The following is an 18,607-nucleotide window of genomic DNA, read 5'->3' as shown; positions in this document are numbered from 1 at the left end:
GCGGGACATGCTTAATAAGAATTGCACTGTTTCAGTCTCTGAGTCAGTGGAGACGAAACTTCTTTATTCAATTTTTCCAAAAAAATCTGCTGATAAGAAATGATTTTAAACTCACTATTCCTATTCCGACCATAACATTTCAGATTACGAGCACGACATTCTTCTAAATTTGGAGAGCTTTACTACAAATTCAAGTAAAAAAATATTAACGATTTAAATAAGAAATTATACCTTTTAAGTATTTATATTACCTGTATTCTTACCTCATTTTCTAAAATAGCAGAATTACGCAACTATTCAATTTTATGTCGCATTAGTCCTAACAATTGAGGTGAAAATTTCCAATTTTCAGGCCTCGACTCTATTCCAATTCAGCGTGGTCCAGTTACGCTTTCATTCTGATTAATTATACGGACGTGTAATTTTGGGATAACTGGATGATAGCAAGAGGCAGTGAGGGTATCTCTTGTCATAAAGGGATTTCATCCTCAAACACCTTAGGAATACAAAAAATACGTTTGGTAACAACACATAACAGGGATGAATAATAGTCGAGAGGATCTTTGGAGGTGAAATTTAAATCAAAGGTATCAATTGATATCCCGGGCGTCTGCTGCAATTTGGGGGTTCAGCTTACAATCATGAAGGTGAATGTTGATCGCAGGGATTCACAAATGACCGGAGAGAGAGAGAGAGTTGAATTGAATTGAATGAGAGTTGAATTGACAATAATGGGGAAATATGATTTCCGGGGGTGTTAATAATCAACAGGGGAATCAAGTGATAATCTCGGGACCACGAGGCCAGTCGAGACTCGCGCACAGAACCAGTGTCTCCCTCGTGTGTTCACTTGTTCAATGTGTTCTCTATGTACTCGTCCACAGCCTCTTCCAGCGTGTCAAGGCCCATTGGTCCAGCCGACAGAAAAACGTGGTGATAATCTTTGATATCAAATTTATCACCTGAAATAAACAAAAAAGCATATACCGTTTAGGTGTTGTATTTAAGGGCGGGTATGTAACAAAGTGAGGGGCAGACATTTCATCATATACGCTCAAAGGAATACGAGACCTACTCGAAGATAGGTACTAAATCGATTTATTGCGGTTACAGACTCAGCGCTCTCACTCCTAGGAGTAATCCCTCGATAAATTCTTCTAACAGTTTTAATAGACTGCAACCCAGACCGGTGGTAAGAGATAAAGAAAAATTATAGATGCGGGAATTTCTATTAACACGCCTTCAAACTCTCACGATTAGGCTCGATTATCTACTGCTATTCAGGAAATGTTCACGCGCTCCTTCTACTTCGATTCAGTTAGTTAGCTCTCAGATCTTGAGAGCAATATGTTTTTCATGGAAGTTTAGTTTAGCTGACGTTTCATACCCAGTTTCTGTTCTGCTTTCCTTCGCAGTTCCCTGATCTTGATTTCGCCCACTTTGTAAGCGCACGCCTGCAACAAAGTATCCACAAATAATACAATAAGCGACTTACGAGCAAAGAAAAATGATATTACTATACGTTTAACTGGAGTATCCTGGAACGTTGAAGACTTCAAAGGAAGGACTAGTTTTAGTTTAAAGCCTTCAGTGTATCTCAAATGTACAGAAAGATTATTTACGAGGCAGTGCTAGGAGATATGACATACCTGACCAGGCCATATGATGTATCGATCAATTTCTGTGTTCACATTATGAAAAGACATGGCAGTATTTTCCACCATAAAATCTACCGCCTGTTGTCGACTCCAGCTAAAATGTGAGAAAATCAAACGGTAGCGTTATCATGATGAAAACAGATTAGAAAGCCACATCACCAACAGTAAATTAGCGCGATTTCCTGCGCGAGCTCATTGAAGTTTCTTCTCTTGCTTATTTGAACAACAATTTCCGATCAGCCAAAATATTTGAGCTACAACAGTGGCCAATTTAAACTACCCTATTATACTCTCCCACCGACGCAGCACCACAGTTTCTTTAGAAACTTACCCCTCTTATTTTACTAACTGTTTGTGTATTTGTTTGCTTGTTTCGTTCGTATTTATGCTCATTCATCTGTTAGTCCGTTCACTGAGTTTGCTTATCTAATGCTCTGCTCGTCAGTCTCAACCGCTGGTCCATTTAACTTTCAAATTTGTTTTCCTTTCTTGATTTCTTACCCGAAGGCGTGCATTCCGGTATCGACGACTAGCCGACACGCTCGGAGAATTTCGGTTGACAATCGGCCGAACCTTAAACAAATCATCGGAATTACGTCAGTTCCGAGTGACATTATTCTACATATTTTACATGAAGTAGAATTCTTAATAGTTTAGTAGCTGTGATTCAATGTCCTGAAATAACCTTCATGTAGGGTGAGCATAACTCGCCAACTTCTCCAGGTAACATTATAATTACTGAACAATCACAGTCTACTCACAGGTCGTACGGATCTTGGTACAAACCCATCTCCTCACCAAGAAACTCACAATACAAGCCCCAACCCTGCAAATCAAAAGCCGCAATTTCGGTTCAATGTTAAGATAATCATAAAGTTAACAGCCGCTGCTTTGGTACTGGCTACTTTCATTGTCCACCAATGAAAGTAGCCAGCACCAAGATTTCGTGCTCTATACTTGAGACAGCGATTGCATGTTGTAAAACGACAATGAGCTTTAATGAAAGAGCTCTTTTCGATTGAGTATCGTCAAACCAAAACCAATGTTATCACAATGGCTAACCAGAACCAGGGAAAACACCTAAAAGAGCCGCTAAGAACTCACAGGCAAGCTAACCAAAGCGCGGGAAAGTGCACGCAATCAAAGCGCGGGAAAACGCAGGTAACCAAGTCGCGATTGGTTTTAGTTTTGCATCTGATTGGTTGAGAAAGTAACGCGAGTTTTCTGAACTAATTACGAAGAGAAATAAAGCAAAAAAAATTCCTCTAGGAGACAACAACAAGTAAACGAAAACAGGTTTCATCACTGCATATTAGATACCTCCATGTAGGCAGTCACACAACACATTTAGCTTTTGAAGTCTTCTAAGACTAGTAAATAACAACAACAAAAAACAATTCATTCGCCACAGAGATACTGACCAAGTCTCTTTAATTTTTTAAGTTTTTTCGCTGTTGATGTTCGGCCAGCTTGTTTCTTTGTCAATTCAAAGCGATGCAGTATAAATTGTTACTTAATCTTCCAAAGCTTTACCAAAAAAAAGTTTTTTTGCAAGGCACAATCATTTAATGCCACTCCAAGCAATCACGCATTCTTGTTCTGGCTGACACCTGCAAGATTATAATAGATATGTAAATGAATATACAATAAGGCAGATAGATAAGTGGTAAATGAATAAATAAATAATGAAAAATACATTATCAAACGAACGAACGAATTTATGAATGAACCAGTTAATATCAACATTTACGAAACAAAAAATTATTTGCTTCCCAAATCCTATTACTGATCGTACAAACGAGCTGATTTAACAACAACCTCAACTTAACCTTAATTGAAATCAATATTTATGTGTAGATGATGTCTAAATGCTTACCGCTCCCACAGTATCGAAGAAAACAGGCAGGTGTGCTTGGAAGCTTGTAGACATAAAATTCACCACAGTTTCTGACGTGAATATAAATCTGGCGTTCACAACAATTATTATTCTGGCGTTTATAAGGATTACTTTCCGAGCTAAAACAAGCTTTTCTTCTTTGAATTCCATCAAAAACCTAAATTAAAAACAAAAAATCAGCAACACTTCGGACATTCGCAATGAAAATCCTTCTTAGGAACAAAGAGATTGAAGGGGAGAATGGATGCAATTCAAAAAAGGCCTGATTTTGGTTATGCCTTGCGAACGTATTTCCAATGAGAGGTTCCATTAAAATATTTAGATAGAAATGTCAGGGAAGTGACAGCCATTTCTAAATGTGATAAAGGAAAGAGTTGTATCAGCCCAGGATTACGAATGACAAACAATATAAAGGTCTACTCTAATACCTTTTTATAATATCCATAAACATCAAAGCTACACGCCTTTGGGCTTAACGTCACAACAAACCTTGGGATGTGTTCCATTCATCCATCCAGCCATTGTGGTCTGGCAACTTCCTGCCTGCACACACTCATCCGCCATGGTTTGCCCAGCCGCGCCGGTGAACCTGTACCAGGCATTTCTCACAAACCCAGAGTTCCAATGGTCGCACTTGTCTCCTTGGGAGACAGTGTTGACGTTTGTCTTTGACCTGTCTGCTGAGTCCAGAACACGATAAGTGGTGCATTCATTTTCTGTGAAAAAAATACAATAGATAGTTATTCTTAAGAGCAACTGTAAGAGATAATCTTTGTTATAACTTTTGCATTTCTATTTTTTTTCGACATCGCTTTTTTCTTTGTCCTCTTCATATTATTTTTGCTTGTTGTTGTTATTCTTTTTGCTGTTGTTTTATTTTTCTTTTGCTTTCTTGTCTGTTTTCTCTTTGGTTATGGTCGGTCTCGTGCAGCATGTCGTGGTAATAACTTTCTTTAAAGATACAAACCACTGACCATTAGTCTAGTTAGTTATTGGCCACCATCACTGGGATCGGAAATCTTGAATATTCTATCCTCTTGAAATTGTTTCCTCTTTCACAATGATCGCCATCTCGTAAATTCTTTGTAGGATTTAAATGAGGAAATTCTGATATATCCTTTTACTTAGTCGCTCACCTTTCTCTAAAAGCTTGATCTTGTACACGAAATTTGCTCGCTCTGCTCCAACACCTTTGCTACAATTCTTGGAAGGACCATCTCTAGCACAGGTCAATTGAGCCTGTGGGCCACTCCAACACTCGCCGTAAAATTGAAGTCCAAAGTAAAGATATCCCTTTTTCTTGGCTGCTTCAGCACAAGCAGCTATGGTATTGTTCAAATTATTCCAGTCTACTCGACCACCTCGGAAGTTTTCTATCAGCTCTGGAAGAGGTCTTGGCTTTACCAGAGTATCCCTGTAGCAACCAATCCGCGAATATTCTATTGCGACTGCAAATCAAAAGAGCCACGTAACATTTTCATACAGGATGTAACATGTCATTTTTTCGTAAATAAATAACAAATAAAATAGCAAATAAAATCGATTTAGATCAAATTGGGAATATTTTCTAACATTGAACCTTACCATCTTGTGAGTTTTACTAAATTTACAGGTCAACAAGTTAATTGATCATTGTTTTAATCTGCCCTCGCTAAAAAGGTACATCAGTTTTCCGCCTGAGTTTGTCATATCCGTCGAGAGAGAGAGAGAGAGGGAAAATTTACTTGTTATTTTAGCGGGAACAGAAGAAATCCTAAACCAATCACAACGCATGATTTGATGATTCATTAATTGATCACGTTACATTGCACTTTAAATGATTGATAAGTAAATTCATTGAAAAGTCAGTTATGCTTACCAGTGCTTTGAAAGGTCAGGGCAACAAACAGCACAAATGTCAGTGGGCTGTACATCATTATTTTTACTCAAATGGGTCTTGAAGTCTGCGTATTGAAGTAAAACCTATTCAGTTCTTGCTGGCGCTAGAAAATTGTAAAACTGCAAAAAGAGCTTAAACTGCATGGAACTATGACGTAAATGAGGAGAATGAAGTGTACTACAAATAAAAATTCTTTTGAAAATAGGTATAAAGTCAGGCGTGTAGAAATCGATTCGATTTAATTTTTTACGAAATTCAGTAAATCCAGGGGTTCATATGAGATTCACGTTAAACAAAACGAAATTGAAAAAAAATTGTGTCGTTGTGTTTTACGAAAGGCTAAGCAAAAATAAATTTGATGTGATTATCATGCTGAGAAGTAAACAGATTGTTCGGCCTCAATCGCCCCATTGAAATGATCGCCAAAGGAAAGGCTTGGGTAATAAAACTGTTCAGACTGCATTGAAACTCATAAAACTCAGCCTGAATAAACAGCTCATAGCTTTTGACGAACGCCCACTTTTTAGGTAGGCTGATAAATGCAAAGTGGCACTCGACTGGCAGACTGTTGACAATGAAGTTATTGTCTTCCAAGTGTGTATTCAGCATATCGCGTTTTACTGTTAGATTTAACTTCTTCAAGAGAAAAGAAGGTAATATTGATGAGCGACCAAAAAAGTTTCTGATAACAATATGAAATACAATCCCTTACCTTGAAAATTAAACAAGATGCAACTTGGCTGACTCAGTTCTTATCCTGAAAAAAAATCTTGTAACAATGCAGCGTAAAGTTTGTCCAACCGTCTTTGATCAGTAAGCTTTGGTCTCCCCCTATTTATATAGTATAGTTCTCGGATGACTCATATGTAAAAGGATATCTAAAGTCTATTTTTGTTTTGATATTCAGTCCTACGTACGATGGGCGGACTGAACCGCTAAATACTCAAAGTCAATTCGTTGTCTACTGACTCCCAGGAAACAGGATTTTTCCTTTTCTAAACGGCCCGTTGAACAAGAATGAGTGCTGCTAAAAGGCTTTGTTATAAGTACATCCGTTACGTGACGCAAGAAGTGATGCTTAACCGTAAACTATACGATGCGGTGGGAGCGAAATTATTACTGACTTCCTGCACACCCGAGAAAGTGTGGACGGATAGCACGCATAGAGTTTCGTTCGGCACTTTGACAATCGCTTAATCACTGCTAGTCAGGAATTCCTACGTTGCCTTTGATGGAAACGACAATCATCGAAAGAAAGATTGACATTTTATCCTAGTTCTTACTTTCAGTCTCATTAAATGCTTTAAAAGAAAGTGTCAACGCAAGCAGTCAAGATAACTCAAATAATAGCAGCGGCACAACAAAATAATCGCGTGATATTTTATTTCCCTTTTTGTTCTGTTTAGAGTTACATGTTAGTCAGGAGTGTAAGTTATTTGTTGATATTCGATACTTAAAGCAAAATTCCAAAATTGTGGAAAACGTTAGTGCAATCTCGACAAGCGCCCAGGGTCAAATATTTCAAGTTGTTCATTTGAGAGGGTGAAAATGTTCATTTGGAATGAAGGATTAAGATTTCTTTTAGTCTAACCGACTTCTACTTATGGTTTGACGGTGGTCATGTCGACGGAACTCGTAAGGAAGTATCACCTCCTACGTATATAAGATATTGCCTTTATTGGGGTATGATTAACTGATTTTTTTTTTAAACCGGAATTTAATACAACGCTCACGAAATTGCGTTACATAATTCAACGATCGAGGTCTTGCATCACGCTTGATGTGCAGTTAAACATGGCTTTCTTTTTTACCAAATGGCCGCGTCGTTTCAGATTATCGCGTAGATTCATGTCGTATCAAATTCACATCCATCACTGGGCCTCTCTACTCATAATTTGCAGCGGAAAAGCCATGATATCCTGGCGATATCTTATTCATAAAAGTAACTTGGAAGTAAACCGCAAAATTCGGATGTTGAACAATATACCGGAATTGCAACCAAATCAATTCCTTTAGTTAGATACGGTTTGCTGCCCCTGATTCTTAACGTTGTGTCATTTTGTTTACAAGGTTGCCAAGAGATTTCGAACTCTTACGTCCAAATATCACGTCAAAGGGTTAGATAATTCCTTTTTTTAAGATAAACCCTAACAAAAAAATAAAAAATAAAAATAAATAACTGTGTTTTTGTATGCTTGTATTGGAAATTTTAGCTGTCTGCATCTGAAATGATTAGCGGGTAGGGACTTAATAATTGGCCTCAATCTCCGTAATGAAGAATCAGTCGTATCTCGTAGCTCATATCAATATATTTGAGTAGATAAATAGATACATGACTAAGATTTTTAGGAAAAGAGTGAGGAGATGTAAACCTTGGCTGTATATATAGGTATCTCCAAGAGAAAATAGTGGGATATTATTTACTCCTGGGGTCTCTTATTTTTGGCTATTATCTGAAAATAAAGAGCTCGGAAGGTGTTTCTTGATGCGTCACAATTTTTCTCAGTAAGAAATGAACGACCCAGTGAGCATAAAAACGTTAGATGGTTAGAATCTTTTGAAATATATATTTGACCTGTTTCTTTCAGTCTCGTTTGGTTGCTAAGATATGCACGTAACGTTAAGGTCAATTATACGTCAATTGTCTGGATACAAGCCGTACTTTTGATAGGGGAAATAATTAATATCAGAGTTGTGTCGCTATTTTTTTTCCTGTCGGAAGTTAAAACGAAAAAGGGAGCTTAATGTGGCAATGGAACACATGCTGGCGGGATTACCTATTGTTTTTCTCACCTTTTTCAGGGATTATGAAAGTCATGGCAACATTGCCAATTAAGGGTGTTAATTTCTGACTTCCGAGGCAATAACGCGTTAACATTCTTAGCTCGCTAAACTCAAGACGAACTGTTTTCACTGAATTTCCGGACTTTCCGATTTTGTCTAGCCAAAATTGTCCTAGTGAAAACACAACCAAGATAATTTTGTCGTAATTTGTCTTGGAAGTGAGAAATTGTCAGCCTGACTTGGCAATGTTATTCTGAATTAGGGCCGGGTCGCACTAGAGCCAATTTTGTTTACTTCCAATTTTTGGCGAGGAAAAAATTGGCAAAAATTTCGCAAGGGCCAAATTTTGGCGGTGGTCGCATTGGACCAACATGTTTGAGCCAAAACTTCGCTGATTGACATATATGTCATGTCACGATATCTACAGTCAAGAAAACATCTCGCGCATTGCTTATGCAAGAATGGATCGTCATATACAGGTGATTATTTTCGCGGCTTTCGGGCTTTTGTTGAATTTTGTGTTTCAGTCTCAACAGAACAACGCAGCGTTTTTAGTATTGTTGATGCGGTAGCCGGATCCAGGTAGGAGTCATTGGCATTTCCAAAAAACTGCCGCTCGTATTCCGCGTTTCCATTGTAAAAACCATACAAAGAAGGGTCAGATGGACCGGGAAAAAAATAATTTTGTCCCGACATCGTACGTGCGAACCTGCACTAGCCGAACAAAGTAATTTTTCCCGCCGTAACTTGATCCAAGTATGTTTGAAGAAAAATGGCAGCTCAATGGTTAAACAAACAAAATTGTTTGCTTTGCCAAAATTTGGAAGCCTTCGAGGCAGCACTTCGGCTTCTTTGAAGATTGGCGAAAATTTGGCAATCCGCAAAATTGGCGAGTTTTTGAAACTGGGGGTCGCACTTATTTTACGTTACTTGGTGACAGATTTATTACTTATGCAAACAAAATTGGCTAAAATTCGCTCTAGTGCGACCCGGCCCTTACTCGATGACTGCAGTTCGATTTCTCTTGATTGAACGTTGCTTAAAAATTTTGTCTTATTATTTACAGAGTGCCCTGACAGCTGTCACCTGTTGTTTTGTATATTAATTTGTATAGCATCAATTCTCCGATGAGCAAAACATTTCGATCTGTCGAAAGTTTTGATGAAATTAGGAAGGAGTGTGTAGGGCTAATACATGAAAGGGAAAATAGGGGAATAGGTTGCGGATATGCCGGACATGCGTTGGCTTTATCCTCTCATGTGGCCCAATACTTATTGGAATAACTAAATCTTTATCGGATAAATTGGAAGATGCAAATTATTATATTCTAAGAACGTTATTAGGTTTTACCTAAGTCCACTTCGTATGATAACATTCTTAAATTAATTAACACGCGTACACTAGAACTAAGGAGGTTTTTTCCTGTTTTGATCCTACTTTTTAAAAGTTTCATTAAGTAGGGTCCTACCTATATTAAAGATTTCTTTAAACTTCGTACAATCAATTATAATCTTAGAGGCTCAGGAATTGCTGGTAATGTAATACTTTTAGAAGTATAATAGACAAATTAAACCTTGTACCGTTTATTTATCGCTATGCACCATAGTAGGAATTTGTTACTGTGCCCTGCATATAATTTTTGATAGTAGTTTATACTTATGTAATTTTCATTATTTTCAGTATTTTGTAATTGCACGTGCGCATTGTAAACGAGTATGCTTAATGCTCCTAGGAGTTATGTGGATAAATAACCTATCTATCTATCTATGTATCTATCTATCTATCTATCTATCTATCTATCTATCTATCTATCTATCTATCTATCTATCTCTCAAGTAAGAAACGCCAAACCGATCTGTTACTGTTGTTTCGCTTGTCTCGTCTATAAGGTTGGTGTTAAACAATTTTTCTGCAACTTATTTCCCAGTCGCGCAAACTGTAGATCATTGAACAAATTACTCTGCTTCATCCAAACAAGAACGTTAGCAGTCTAATGAGAAAATTTAGAGATGTCCGCCGACTTTTTTAACCGTTTGAATATCGGAAAAAGCTTTCACAATATGGAGTCAAACTTTTATGCAAGTAAAACTTAAAAGAAAAAAAATACAACCCACTCGTTGAAAATAATCAGAAAGAATGTGCATCATCATGATTTGAGGCGCAACACGTGATCAAAAATAGCTCTTTGATTGAGAACTGGACAGAAAAGGCGTAACCTTTCCGTGACCCATCAATTCGGCTCATAAACCGGACACCAGACAGGAAGTCTGATAGTTACTGGCAAGAGTTATTTGAACACTAAGATAGGGAAAAATGCAGCGTCAATCTAACATATGCCAATAGTTATCATATATCACTCGGTAGAAATGTCAATTTATGAACAGTTCAAAATTAATAACTCTGAATAATTCCTTTTTTTGTCATCTAAAAATGTCAAGTCGGTTTTGGTTTAGTTAGGTAACCTTAAAATTGTAACATATTTCTCGCCACATTTTCGTGCTAAAGTCGTACTGTTTTGTCCAGTTATCATATATTACTAGGTAGAAATCTCAATTTATGAACAGCTGAAAATCATAACTCTTAATAATTCCCTTTTTGCCGTCTAAGTCGGTTTTGGACCATCTTTAGGTAAGCTTACTTCTCGCTATATTTACGTGCTAAAGTCGTGCTGTTTCGAAGATTTTTCGACTTTCAAAGATATTCTTTATTCTACCTGCCGAAAAGTAAAAACAACAGCAAAATCAAAATCAACTTATCGCGTGTAGAGTCCACGTAAATATGATTTTACCTATTGTAATTAAGAAGAGTGATATCCTGTGTTTTACATTGAAATATTGTACGCGTAGCAACCGAGCAGCGAGATCGATGTGTGGTGTTGTGAAACTGATATCTAAACACATACTGTAACTTAGATTGTAGAGTACTTCTCTTGTATCAATTTCACTAGCGTCACCCCTGAATAAGCAGTGGATTAAGATCGAAGAAGCATCTTTCTTTTCTCTCAAGTACAACGGCTTTTCTGGGACGGTATGCAGTTGCTAAGCCTGAGATTTAATCTGCTTGCGTCAGCATACCCAAGCCTCGCCTCCAAGGCCCATAACGGTGAATTTTACTTGGCGCGTATTCTCAAAACATTGAAATCAAAAGCATACCAACTAAGAAAATATTCATAAAAATTTTAGTGCAAAAGAAGTTTTGGGATGAACCTTCAATAAATTAAACCATCTTGCATAAAGCAAATTAAATGTGCGCTCACGTAAAGCAAGACCAACTGTGATGGCAACAACAAGGGCAATCAGGACAGTATCGGATGCGTGGATAATCGATCGAAAAAGAGCTGAACGAAGTTAAAATGGGCTCGCTATTCGTTTGCGAGCAGATATCAGCTTACGACTGAAACCAATAAATTATCAGCATCACATAACATCGCTCAATCTTTGCAACTGACCTAGCTTGATGATAACAAGGTATTATGCTCGGTATAATCCTTGTAGTTTTGGTCTCTTTTCTTCCCTGCTTTCTTGCTGCTAGCCATGGTGAGTATTTCATGTTATGAACTTTTATTGGATTTTATTCTAAGCTAGCTTTCTATGCTGTATCTTTCCTAGTTAAGAAAATTATTATTCTGCCTTATTCGAGTTTGTAGAATTGGCTCTAGATAATTCAACTTTATCGACACCTTTCAAAACTGAGCACCATAGGTGGATTATTTTAACATGTTCTACATGTGTTACCCCTTTTTCTGACATTAACAAACATTAATTCTATCGGGCAAACTTCAGGTTTTCTAGTTGTTCCACTTGATTGGATATAGTAGAAACTTGAACCCCCGGTAATTGAGCGATGCATGAAATTAGAAGTATTATATGATGGATTAAGTCTTGGCAAGAGAAAAGGAAGCGCTGTCTTGATCGCGGTTAACCTTCAGACAAACAAAATGAAGCAAAAGATTTAAAAATAAATGAATCACTGAGGTAACTTGGGCGTTGCTGTCATTAGCGTGCTCGCATTGAAAGAAAAACAAATATTTTGCATGTTGAGTTATCTTGTAAACATCACTTAAACATTCGTTAGATATTGCATCTTTTCGCCTCTCAGTAAGCCTAATTTTTGTTAATTTTTTCCCTCAATTTAGGGAGATAAACCACTTCTGGAAATTAAGATGCTTAAATCAATCTTAAACTGCTTTCCGCTGCCGTTATTTTAGATTCCAGCTGTAATATTTACTCTATTGCCAACTGATAGATATTACACTCATGTGATGATGAAAATAGAACAAAAACATAATTTTCCATCACAAGAACCAAAGGGGTGCTCCAAGACCCATCCCTTTTCCTTTCTTTTCATTTTATTTTATTAATTTTCTTCGGAACATAGAAATATTTCTGAAACCATAGAACTAAATAACCCAGTTATATTTATGAATGGCAAATACTTTCAGAGTACCTATTTCGATTTGACCTGTGAATTGAAATATTACGATGTTACAGGAGCCCATCAGTGATGGGCTCCTGGATGTTAGGGGCGAACTTCTTGATTGGAGAGACTCAGTTGATACAAATAGAATGCCGAGAGGAAAGCAAATTGAATTACTGTCCACTTTGAATAAATAAAAAGTTGAACTCTGTGCGAAAGAAAAATAGTGAGAATGTAGTTCCTCAATCGAAGGAAATCGAATAAATGATACAAAAGGAATCCATGCGTAAGAAAATGATCATTTTTTTGCGCCATTACTTTGTGTTACCATTAGGGATTCGTCATCATCTTGTAGTGAGTACATTTTCTGCCTTTCTTCCCAATAAATACCTCTATGAAATAAACTTAAAACCTCAAATAATTCATTCTTTTACTTTGTAATAACAGCAAACATATTATTTGCATTTGATCGATTCGCAGAGGGCAACATCAAAGGCAATCAAATTTACTGATACCGTATCGTCTCGGCATCAACATTGCATTACGGCAAAAATCGATCACCGGAAACCAAACCAATATTTACAGATGAATGTGGTGATTCACAACGATAAATATACGTAATTAATAACTAGAGGTGATAGGGAACAATCGAAATCCGATTTAACGATATAAATCGCATTGAAGAAAAGCAATGCTCTGAGCGTAAATAGTATTGTTTTGTTCTTCTTGTTGTTGTTTTTTTTAGGGGACGCGCGTTTTATTCCGAGTGATACACGAAAATAATAATACTTAGATTTGGTATAAATCTACTAGGGCTTTATAATAAATTCCGCAATCGCATTGGCTGACTCCTCGCTAGCTCGAACTCAGTCTATCGTGTAATAATTGATAAGGAAGATGGCTGAATCAACTATTAATTACAAATAATCTGGTTTTATCGACGGAGTTGATTATACAAATTTGCCACCATAAAGAGTTTCTAAAGCTCACTTTTCGTACGTAAGACTACCGGCAAACTTCTCCCCAACTCACCTTAAATCTTTCCGCGTGCGAAATAACCAGCGTCCTCCAGTGCTAATAATGAGGGTTACTCGCACACTTTTATTTATTGATTGATTTTTCACTATACATTCATCAATTTATTTTCACTAGTTAAGGTATAGATAATAATATTCCTTGTCTTCATTTATCTCTCTATAGGAACACTATGGAAGTATGGAAACACAGGTTCAGTAAGAGGCTGTTAAAATAAAATAGCACAGTCCAATAGATTTAGAGTCTATGAAGAATATGTAGTAATGACCATCCAATTTTCTACAGTCTATCATTTTTTCATTGACCGATTAATTGATTATACGGTTTTTTTCATCATTTCTGTTATCAAATTCTTTATTGATTTGTTTTTTTAATCTGTTCATTATTTATTTATTTACATTTATAAATTTTAGTGCACAGTGGACACCAGACAGTTTATGGCCCGAGGGATTGGGTCCAAGTCTCACATCACTGTGGAGAGAGAGCCCAGTCTCCCATCAATATCGATACTGTCCACAGAAATAGTTTTGAAAAATTAACTTTCCTAAAAGGGTTCAGCTTCAAGATTGCAAACATGTGGAGAAGTCTGAGAGGCAGATTATTCAACAATGGTCATGCACCTACTATTAAGATTGAGGCCGGTTTCGGTCTACTCTCCGGGGGTCCCTGGGGAAGCGCCCGCTATAGACTTGCTCAACTTCATCTCCACTTTGGTTGTAAGTCTAACCCAGGAGGTTCAGAGCATACTCTAGATGGTATGCCATTCTCGGGTGAGGTAAGTAGGCTACGAAATCGTCTTCACTATCACCAGCATCAGCTCTAGCCTTACCCTTACCATGAAAATTTTCTTGGAAATTTTTGTCCCAATGCTCTTTCAACGGTAGGATTCTTGGGTAAACGCAGTCGTCAGAATCTGATTATCGATTACCTCTCGTGAAAAATTATGGCAAAAGCTTGTTACACAGACTCTGAGACAGGCAAATGAACAACGTCAAAACAAATTTGATTTAGTACAAGCGTTGAGTCCCTCAACCAAACTGCAAAACTCCAGCAGAAAAATCACACAACATTTTATCCTATTTTTGCATATAAAGGCGTTAATTTGCTTTTGATCCTATCTTTGTTTTCTCAATTTCAGCTTCATTTGGTGTTTTATAACATAAAGTACGCTGACTTTGACGGTGCCGCTGACAAGCCAGACGGTTTAACTGTCATCGCCGCCTTTCTGGAGGTAAATATTCCCTTCTAGAGAAGGATGTTTTTTGTCCTGTCACAAGCGTAGGAGAAAGAAAAAATTCTGAGTCCTCATAAGGAATCGAATATCAACACCTTCGGATTCTGCGCTCCGATGCTCTACCACTGAGCCACAGAGACTCTATGGTAAGCGAGGCCTATTACGAAGTTCATATGACACGTGTCTTGCATACTGCTAAGATACTGCTAGGATCAGCGATGTCAATGTATTCCCTTGCAATTACCCCTTTTTTTTATTAAAGTAAAGCAGACTCTTCTGCAACTTGCTCTTTACTATTTCGCTTTAAAATATAGCAAAATCGTTTGGGTGTATCAAACCCGGAACTTGGGAAGATAGCACATTTGTTGAGGAACATGGCCAGATGCGATCGAGGTGTGATTATGGCTTCTAATCTTCCACTTTGCTTTGTTTTGTTGTTATTATCGTTGTTATCATTGTTATTGTTGTTGTTATTTCGTAAGATCAATTTAGTTTCTTTTTTGATTTTAAGAAATAAAGCACGTTTGTTACATTTTTTTTATATAAAAGTCGAGTGTTAATGATATACTTTACGTCTAAACGTCATAATTCAAACTCGTGTAGTGAGGCAATCAAATTAAAGTGTATGGTCTCTGTACATACAGTGAGTACCTCGTCATGAGCTTGTGACCTCAGTCGTAAATAAATATTAGAGCTGCAGGAAGAGCGATCTATCATAAAATAAAACCTATTCCAAATCTGTATTATTTTTGCCTTCGCAAGATGTCTGAAGGGATGTTACTAACTCTTTTCACGACACGTGACTTTTACTTGTTTGATTATTATTGTAATCAATTGTAATGTTGACTGACAATGTTAAAAGATAGAAAAATACATACAGACAGCCATCATTTATTTTTAAACAAATTTTTCTATCTTTTTCTCCCTTTTCTTGTTAGAGGAAAACGAAAGGAATTTACTGGACCTAAATCTGTACTCTCTGGTGCCACAGCTGACGGATCTGTCCATGACACCATTTTTCTCGTACAAGGGATCTCTGACAACCCCTCCCTGTTATCAGTCTGTTAACTGGATTGTACTCGGTCAGTTCATCCCGGCCAGTACCTACGTGGTGAGATTACATGATAACCTTACACTTAACTCTTCCCACCTTAACATCAGGATCCAAGATCTCCATACTGTTCTCTTTACGTTTCTCATGGTACCTTCAAGAGGAATTTCAGTAATAACCAGAGTCTCTTCACGTGGTGATAATTTCCTTTATTCTCGTGACCTTTGTGTGATACAGGGCTGATTTTGTTGGAAGAAATTAAATGTTAGTCACCGTTTGGGGTCAAAGGCTTAAAACCGCACTGATTCACCTTCTTCCTTCTTCCGCTATTCTTGATTTTTATTAAGTCATTTTTAATTTTTTATCAACATTAATCAATTCGCTGTTTTTTTTTTCATTTACTTGCCATTTGTTGATTTTCAGACGGACGTCATGAGAAGTCTGCGAAATCAAGAGGGACACTCCTTGTGCAACGGTTCCAGGCCCCCTCAACCGCTAAATGGCCGTGTCATTCGAGGGTACATGGGATAGCTGCTTACGAGTTCATAACAACCACTCTGTTTTAAAAGACGTATCACCATTTCTTTCTAAGCATTCTGAGACCGGCAGCGACAAAACGGAAAAAAGGATTTCGTAAAAGGACAAAATGTGCAACATTTTCATTTTCAGTCATTTCAAGAGTAAATACGCTTGTGTTTTTCAACCAACCCCGTTCCCACCGATAACGTAGCTTCATCTTTCTGTATAGCCCCCACTAACGCAGCCACACAGTTTCTTTAGAAACTTACCCTCTTTTGTATTCAAATAATTAATTTTCCAAACCGTAAAATCTCCGAAAGGTTACTTACTTAACCTTGCAACTAAAAAACGAAGGCATGTGCTCGAACATCCGGGTAACTAAAACAAAGCACGTCTTGTTTTTATTTTGTTCATGCAAAAAACTCGTCGCGTCCAGTCCTGTTTAAGGGTATAAAAGAGCAGCTTATGATAAGGCGACTTCAAAGGCCTTTGCTTAATATTTTCGTGGCCTCTCGATAAGCCAAATAACTTTACCAACAAAAAGCTCTCTCTTTTTGAAACATCCACTTGCACTTTTGTATCGTAATCAATCCACATGTCTGAGAGAAACTACTTCGCATCATATTAGAAGAGGCGCCAATATACTGATACATTATTGGCGCCACAAATTCGCAATTAGATATGGAGGTACAATACATTCACAGCTATTATGCATAATGAAACTACCGTAAGTGTAAACAAACCTTCTTCTAAGTTTATTTGGTGCAAGTTAATCAGAGCGACACTCTTTCAAATTCACAATAGTTATTAGATATGTTTAATGTTAAATAAAGCACCGCTTCATTTTTACTAAAACCAGAAGCTTCTCCTATGTAAAATAATTTTTTATTAGACCAGGAATATTGTTTCGATACGATGATATTAATGGGTAAAAATTATTAACTTTACATGCCCCCTTTCCCCCCTCAGCTCATATTTCAGTGAAATATTTCAGTAAACCACACTTGGAAACTCATATTCTACTTAACTGACGGTTGAAATGTCCGTTTTTTTACCAAATAAACCGTAGGTTGTGATCGAACTCTGTTTTCCTTATTTACAGCCTTTGTCTGGGTGGCAGCACTCAACCAAGTACAAACAGTACATTAGAGAAACCAAACGTAGCATCATCTTGAACAAAAGTATTGTGTTCAACATGAATCATTGTGAACATTGTCGATATTATGAATTATGTATGTATACCCTCGAAAAAAGAACCCTTAAGAGAATTCAATTAAGTCCTCACGCACCGAACCTAAAAAAAATTAATTAATTACTTAAAAAAGAAAAACAAAACAATGGAGAAGAAAGATAAAGACAAATATAAGTTTCCGAAGATGTAAGAATGATCCTATTGTGCTCGATCGGGTTCCAATCTTTCCATTCGAGTGGTTAACCATCAACCACGGTCTTTCTTATAAAGAGAGGGTATAGATCGACTTGGTATTTTTCCTCACATAGGAAATAGCAGCTGTCACGATACTGAAAGTTCAATAAAATGTGTAAACGGTAACAAAAGACTGGACTGGAATGAACTGAACTCGATTAAACTGGATTCGACTGGACGAGGGTAGATTAGACTTGACTAAACTAGACTGGATTGGGCTGGACTGAACTGGAATGAACTGGACCGAGCTGGATCGGACTGAATGGATTGGACCAGGCTGAATTGCACTGAACTGGACTGAAATGGACGAAATGGACTGAGCAGGAGTAGATCGGACGAAATAACGAGTGAAAAAATAATGACAAAACAAAGGTTCCTAATAAAAACCTCCGTTGAGAAGTACAGTCAGTGATTTTATTAACACATTTTTTACTCAGATTTTCGCGTTTCCTCCTGCAGCTTCATTTGGTCTTCTATAATACAAATACAAAGATTTCAAAACAGTAGCTGACAAGAGTGATGGCCTGACCGTAATGGGCGTATTTCTTAAAGTAAGAAATGTTTAATTTTTTACCTTTAAAAACTGTTGTTTTTTGTTGTTGTTGTTTTTAAGATAAATCAAGAAATTACGCTGCAATTTATCATTTACTTTTTAAAATATGAGAGAAAAATTTTCGCAGAAAAAATTTGAGGTTATTGAGGTTGGCT

General features: G+C 37.2%; 4 protein-coding genes across 4 annotated transcripts; 2 read left to right on the top strand and 2 right to left on the bottom strand.

Annotated features, from left to right (window-relative positions):
• Positions 1–43: 43 nt before the first annotated feature.
• On the bottom strand, positions 44–2,987 carry LOC149046504 (uncharacterized). Its single transcript, XM_089205593.1, has 6 exons — positions 2,979–2,987; positions 2,420–2,484; positions 2,160–2,231; positions 1,650–1,752; positions 1,388–1,454; positions 44–962 (listed from the first exon to the last, which is right to left on the bottom strand). The coding sequence occupies exons 1-6, from the start codon at positions 2,982–2,984 to the stop codon at positions 847–849; spliced, it is 429 nt and encodes a 142-aa protein (XP_089061719.1). The 5' UTR covers positions 2,985–2,987; the 3' UTR covers positions 44–846.
• Positions 2,988–3,004: 17 nt separating this feature from the next.
• On the bottom strand, positions 3,005–6,500 carry LOC149046503 (uromodulin-like). Its single transcript, XM_089205566.1, has 6 exons — positions 6,147–6,500; positions 5,414–5,498; positions 4,692–5,003; positions 4,045–4,271; positions 3,535–3,712; positions 3,005–3,268 (listed from the first exon to the last, which is right to left on the bottom strand). Exons 2-6 carry the CDS (start codon positions 5,469–5,471, stop codon positions 3,243–3,245), a joined length of 801 nt encoding a protein of 266 aa, XP_089061692.1. The 5' UTR covers positions 5,472–5,498; positions 6,147–6,500; the 3' UTR covers positions 3,005–3,242.
• A 7,340-nt stretch (positions 6,501–13,840) lies between these two features.
• On the top strand, positions 13,841–14,939 carry LOC149046502 (carbonic anhydrase 2-like). The gene is made up of 3 exons (XM_089205598.1): positions 13,841–13,861; positions 14,083–14,444; positions 14,808–14,939. Exons 2-3 carry the CDS (start codon positions 14,244–14,246, stop codon positions 14,916–14,918), a joined length of 312 nt encoding a protein of 103 aa, XP_089061724.1. The 5' UTR covers positions 13,841–13,861; positions 14,083–14,243; the 3' UTR covers positions 14,919–14,939.
• A 338-nt stretch (positions 14,940–15,277) lies between these two features.
• Positions 15,278–17,328, top strand: LOC149046501 (putative carbonic anhydrase). The gene is made up of 3 exons (XM_089202570.1): positions 15,278–15,296; positions 15,842–16,014; positions 16,378–17,328. Exons 1-3 carry the CDS (start codon positions 15,278–15,280, stop codon positions 16,483–16,485), a joined length of 300 nt encoding a protein of 99 aa, XP_089058696.1. The 3' UTR covers positions 16,486–17,328.
• Positions 17,329–18,607: the final 1,279 nt, after the last annotated feature.

This window comes from Pocillopora damicornis, chromosome 4, assembly GCF_964200805.1.
Source record: "Pocillopora damicornis chromosome 4, jaPocDami1.2, whole genome shotgun sequence".
In the NCBI taxonomy this organism is placed as follows: domain Eukaryota; kingdom Metazoa; phylum Cnidaria; class Anthozoa; order Scleractinia; family Pocilloporidae; genus Pocillopora; species Pocillopora damicornis.
Note: the sequence above shows the minus strand (reverse complement) of the source record. Positions and strands in the feature narration are given on the sequence as shown.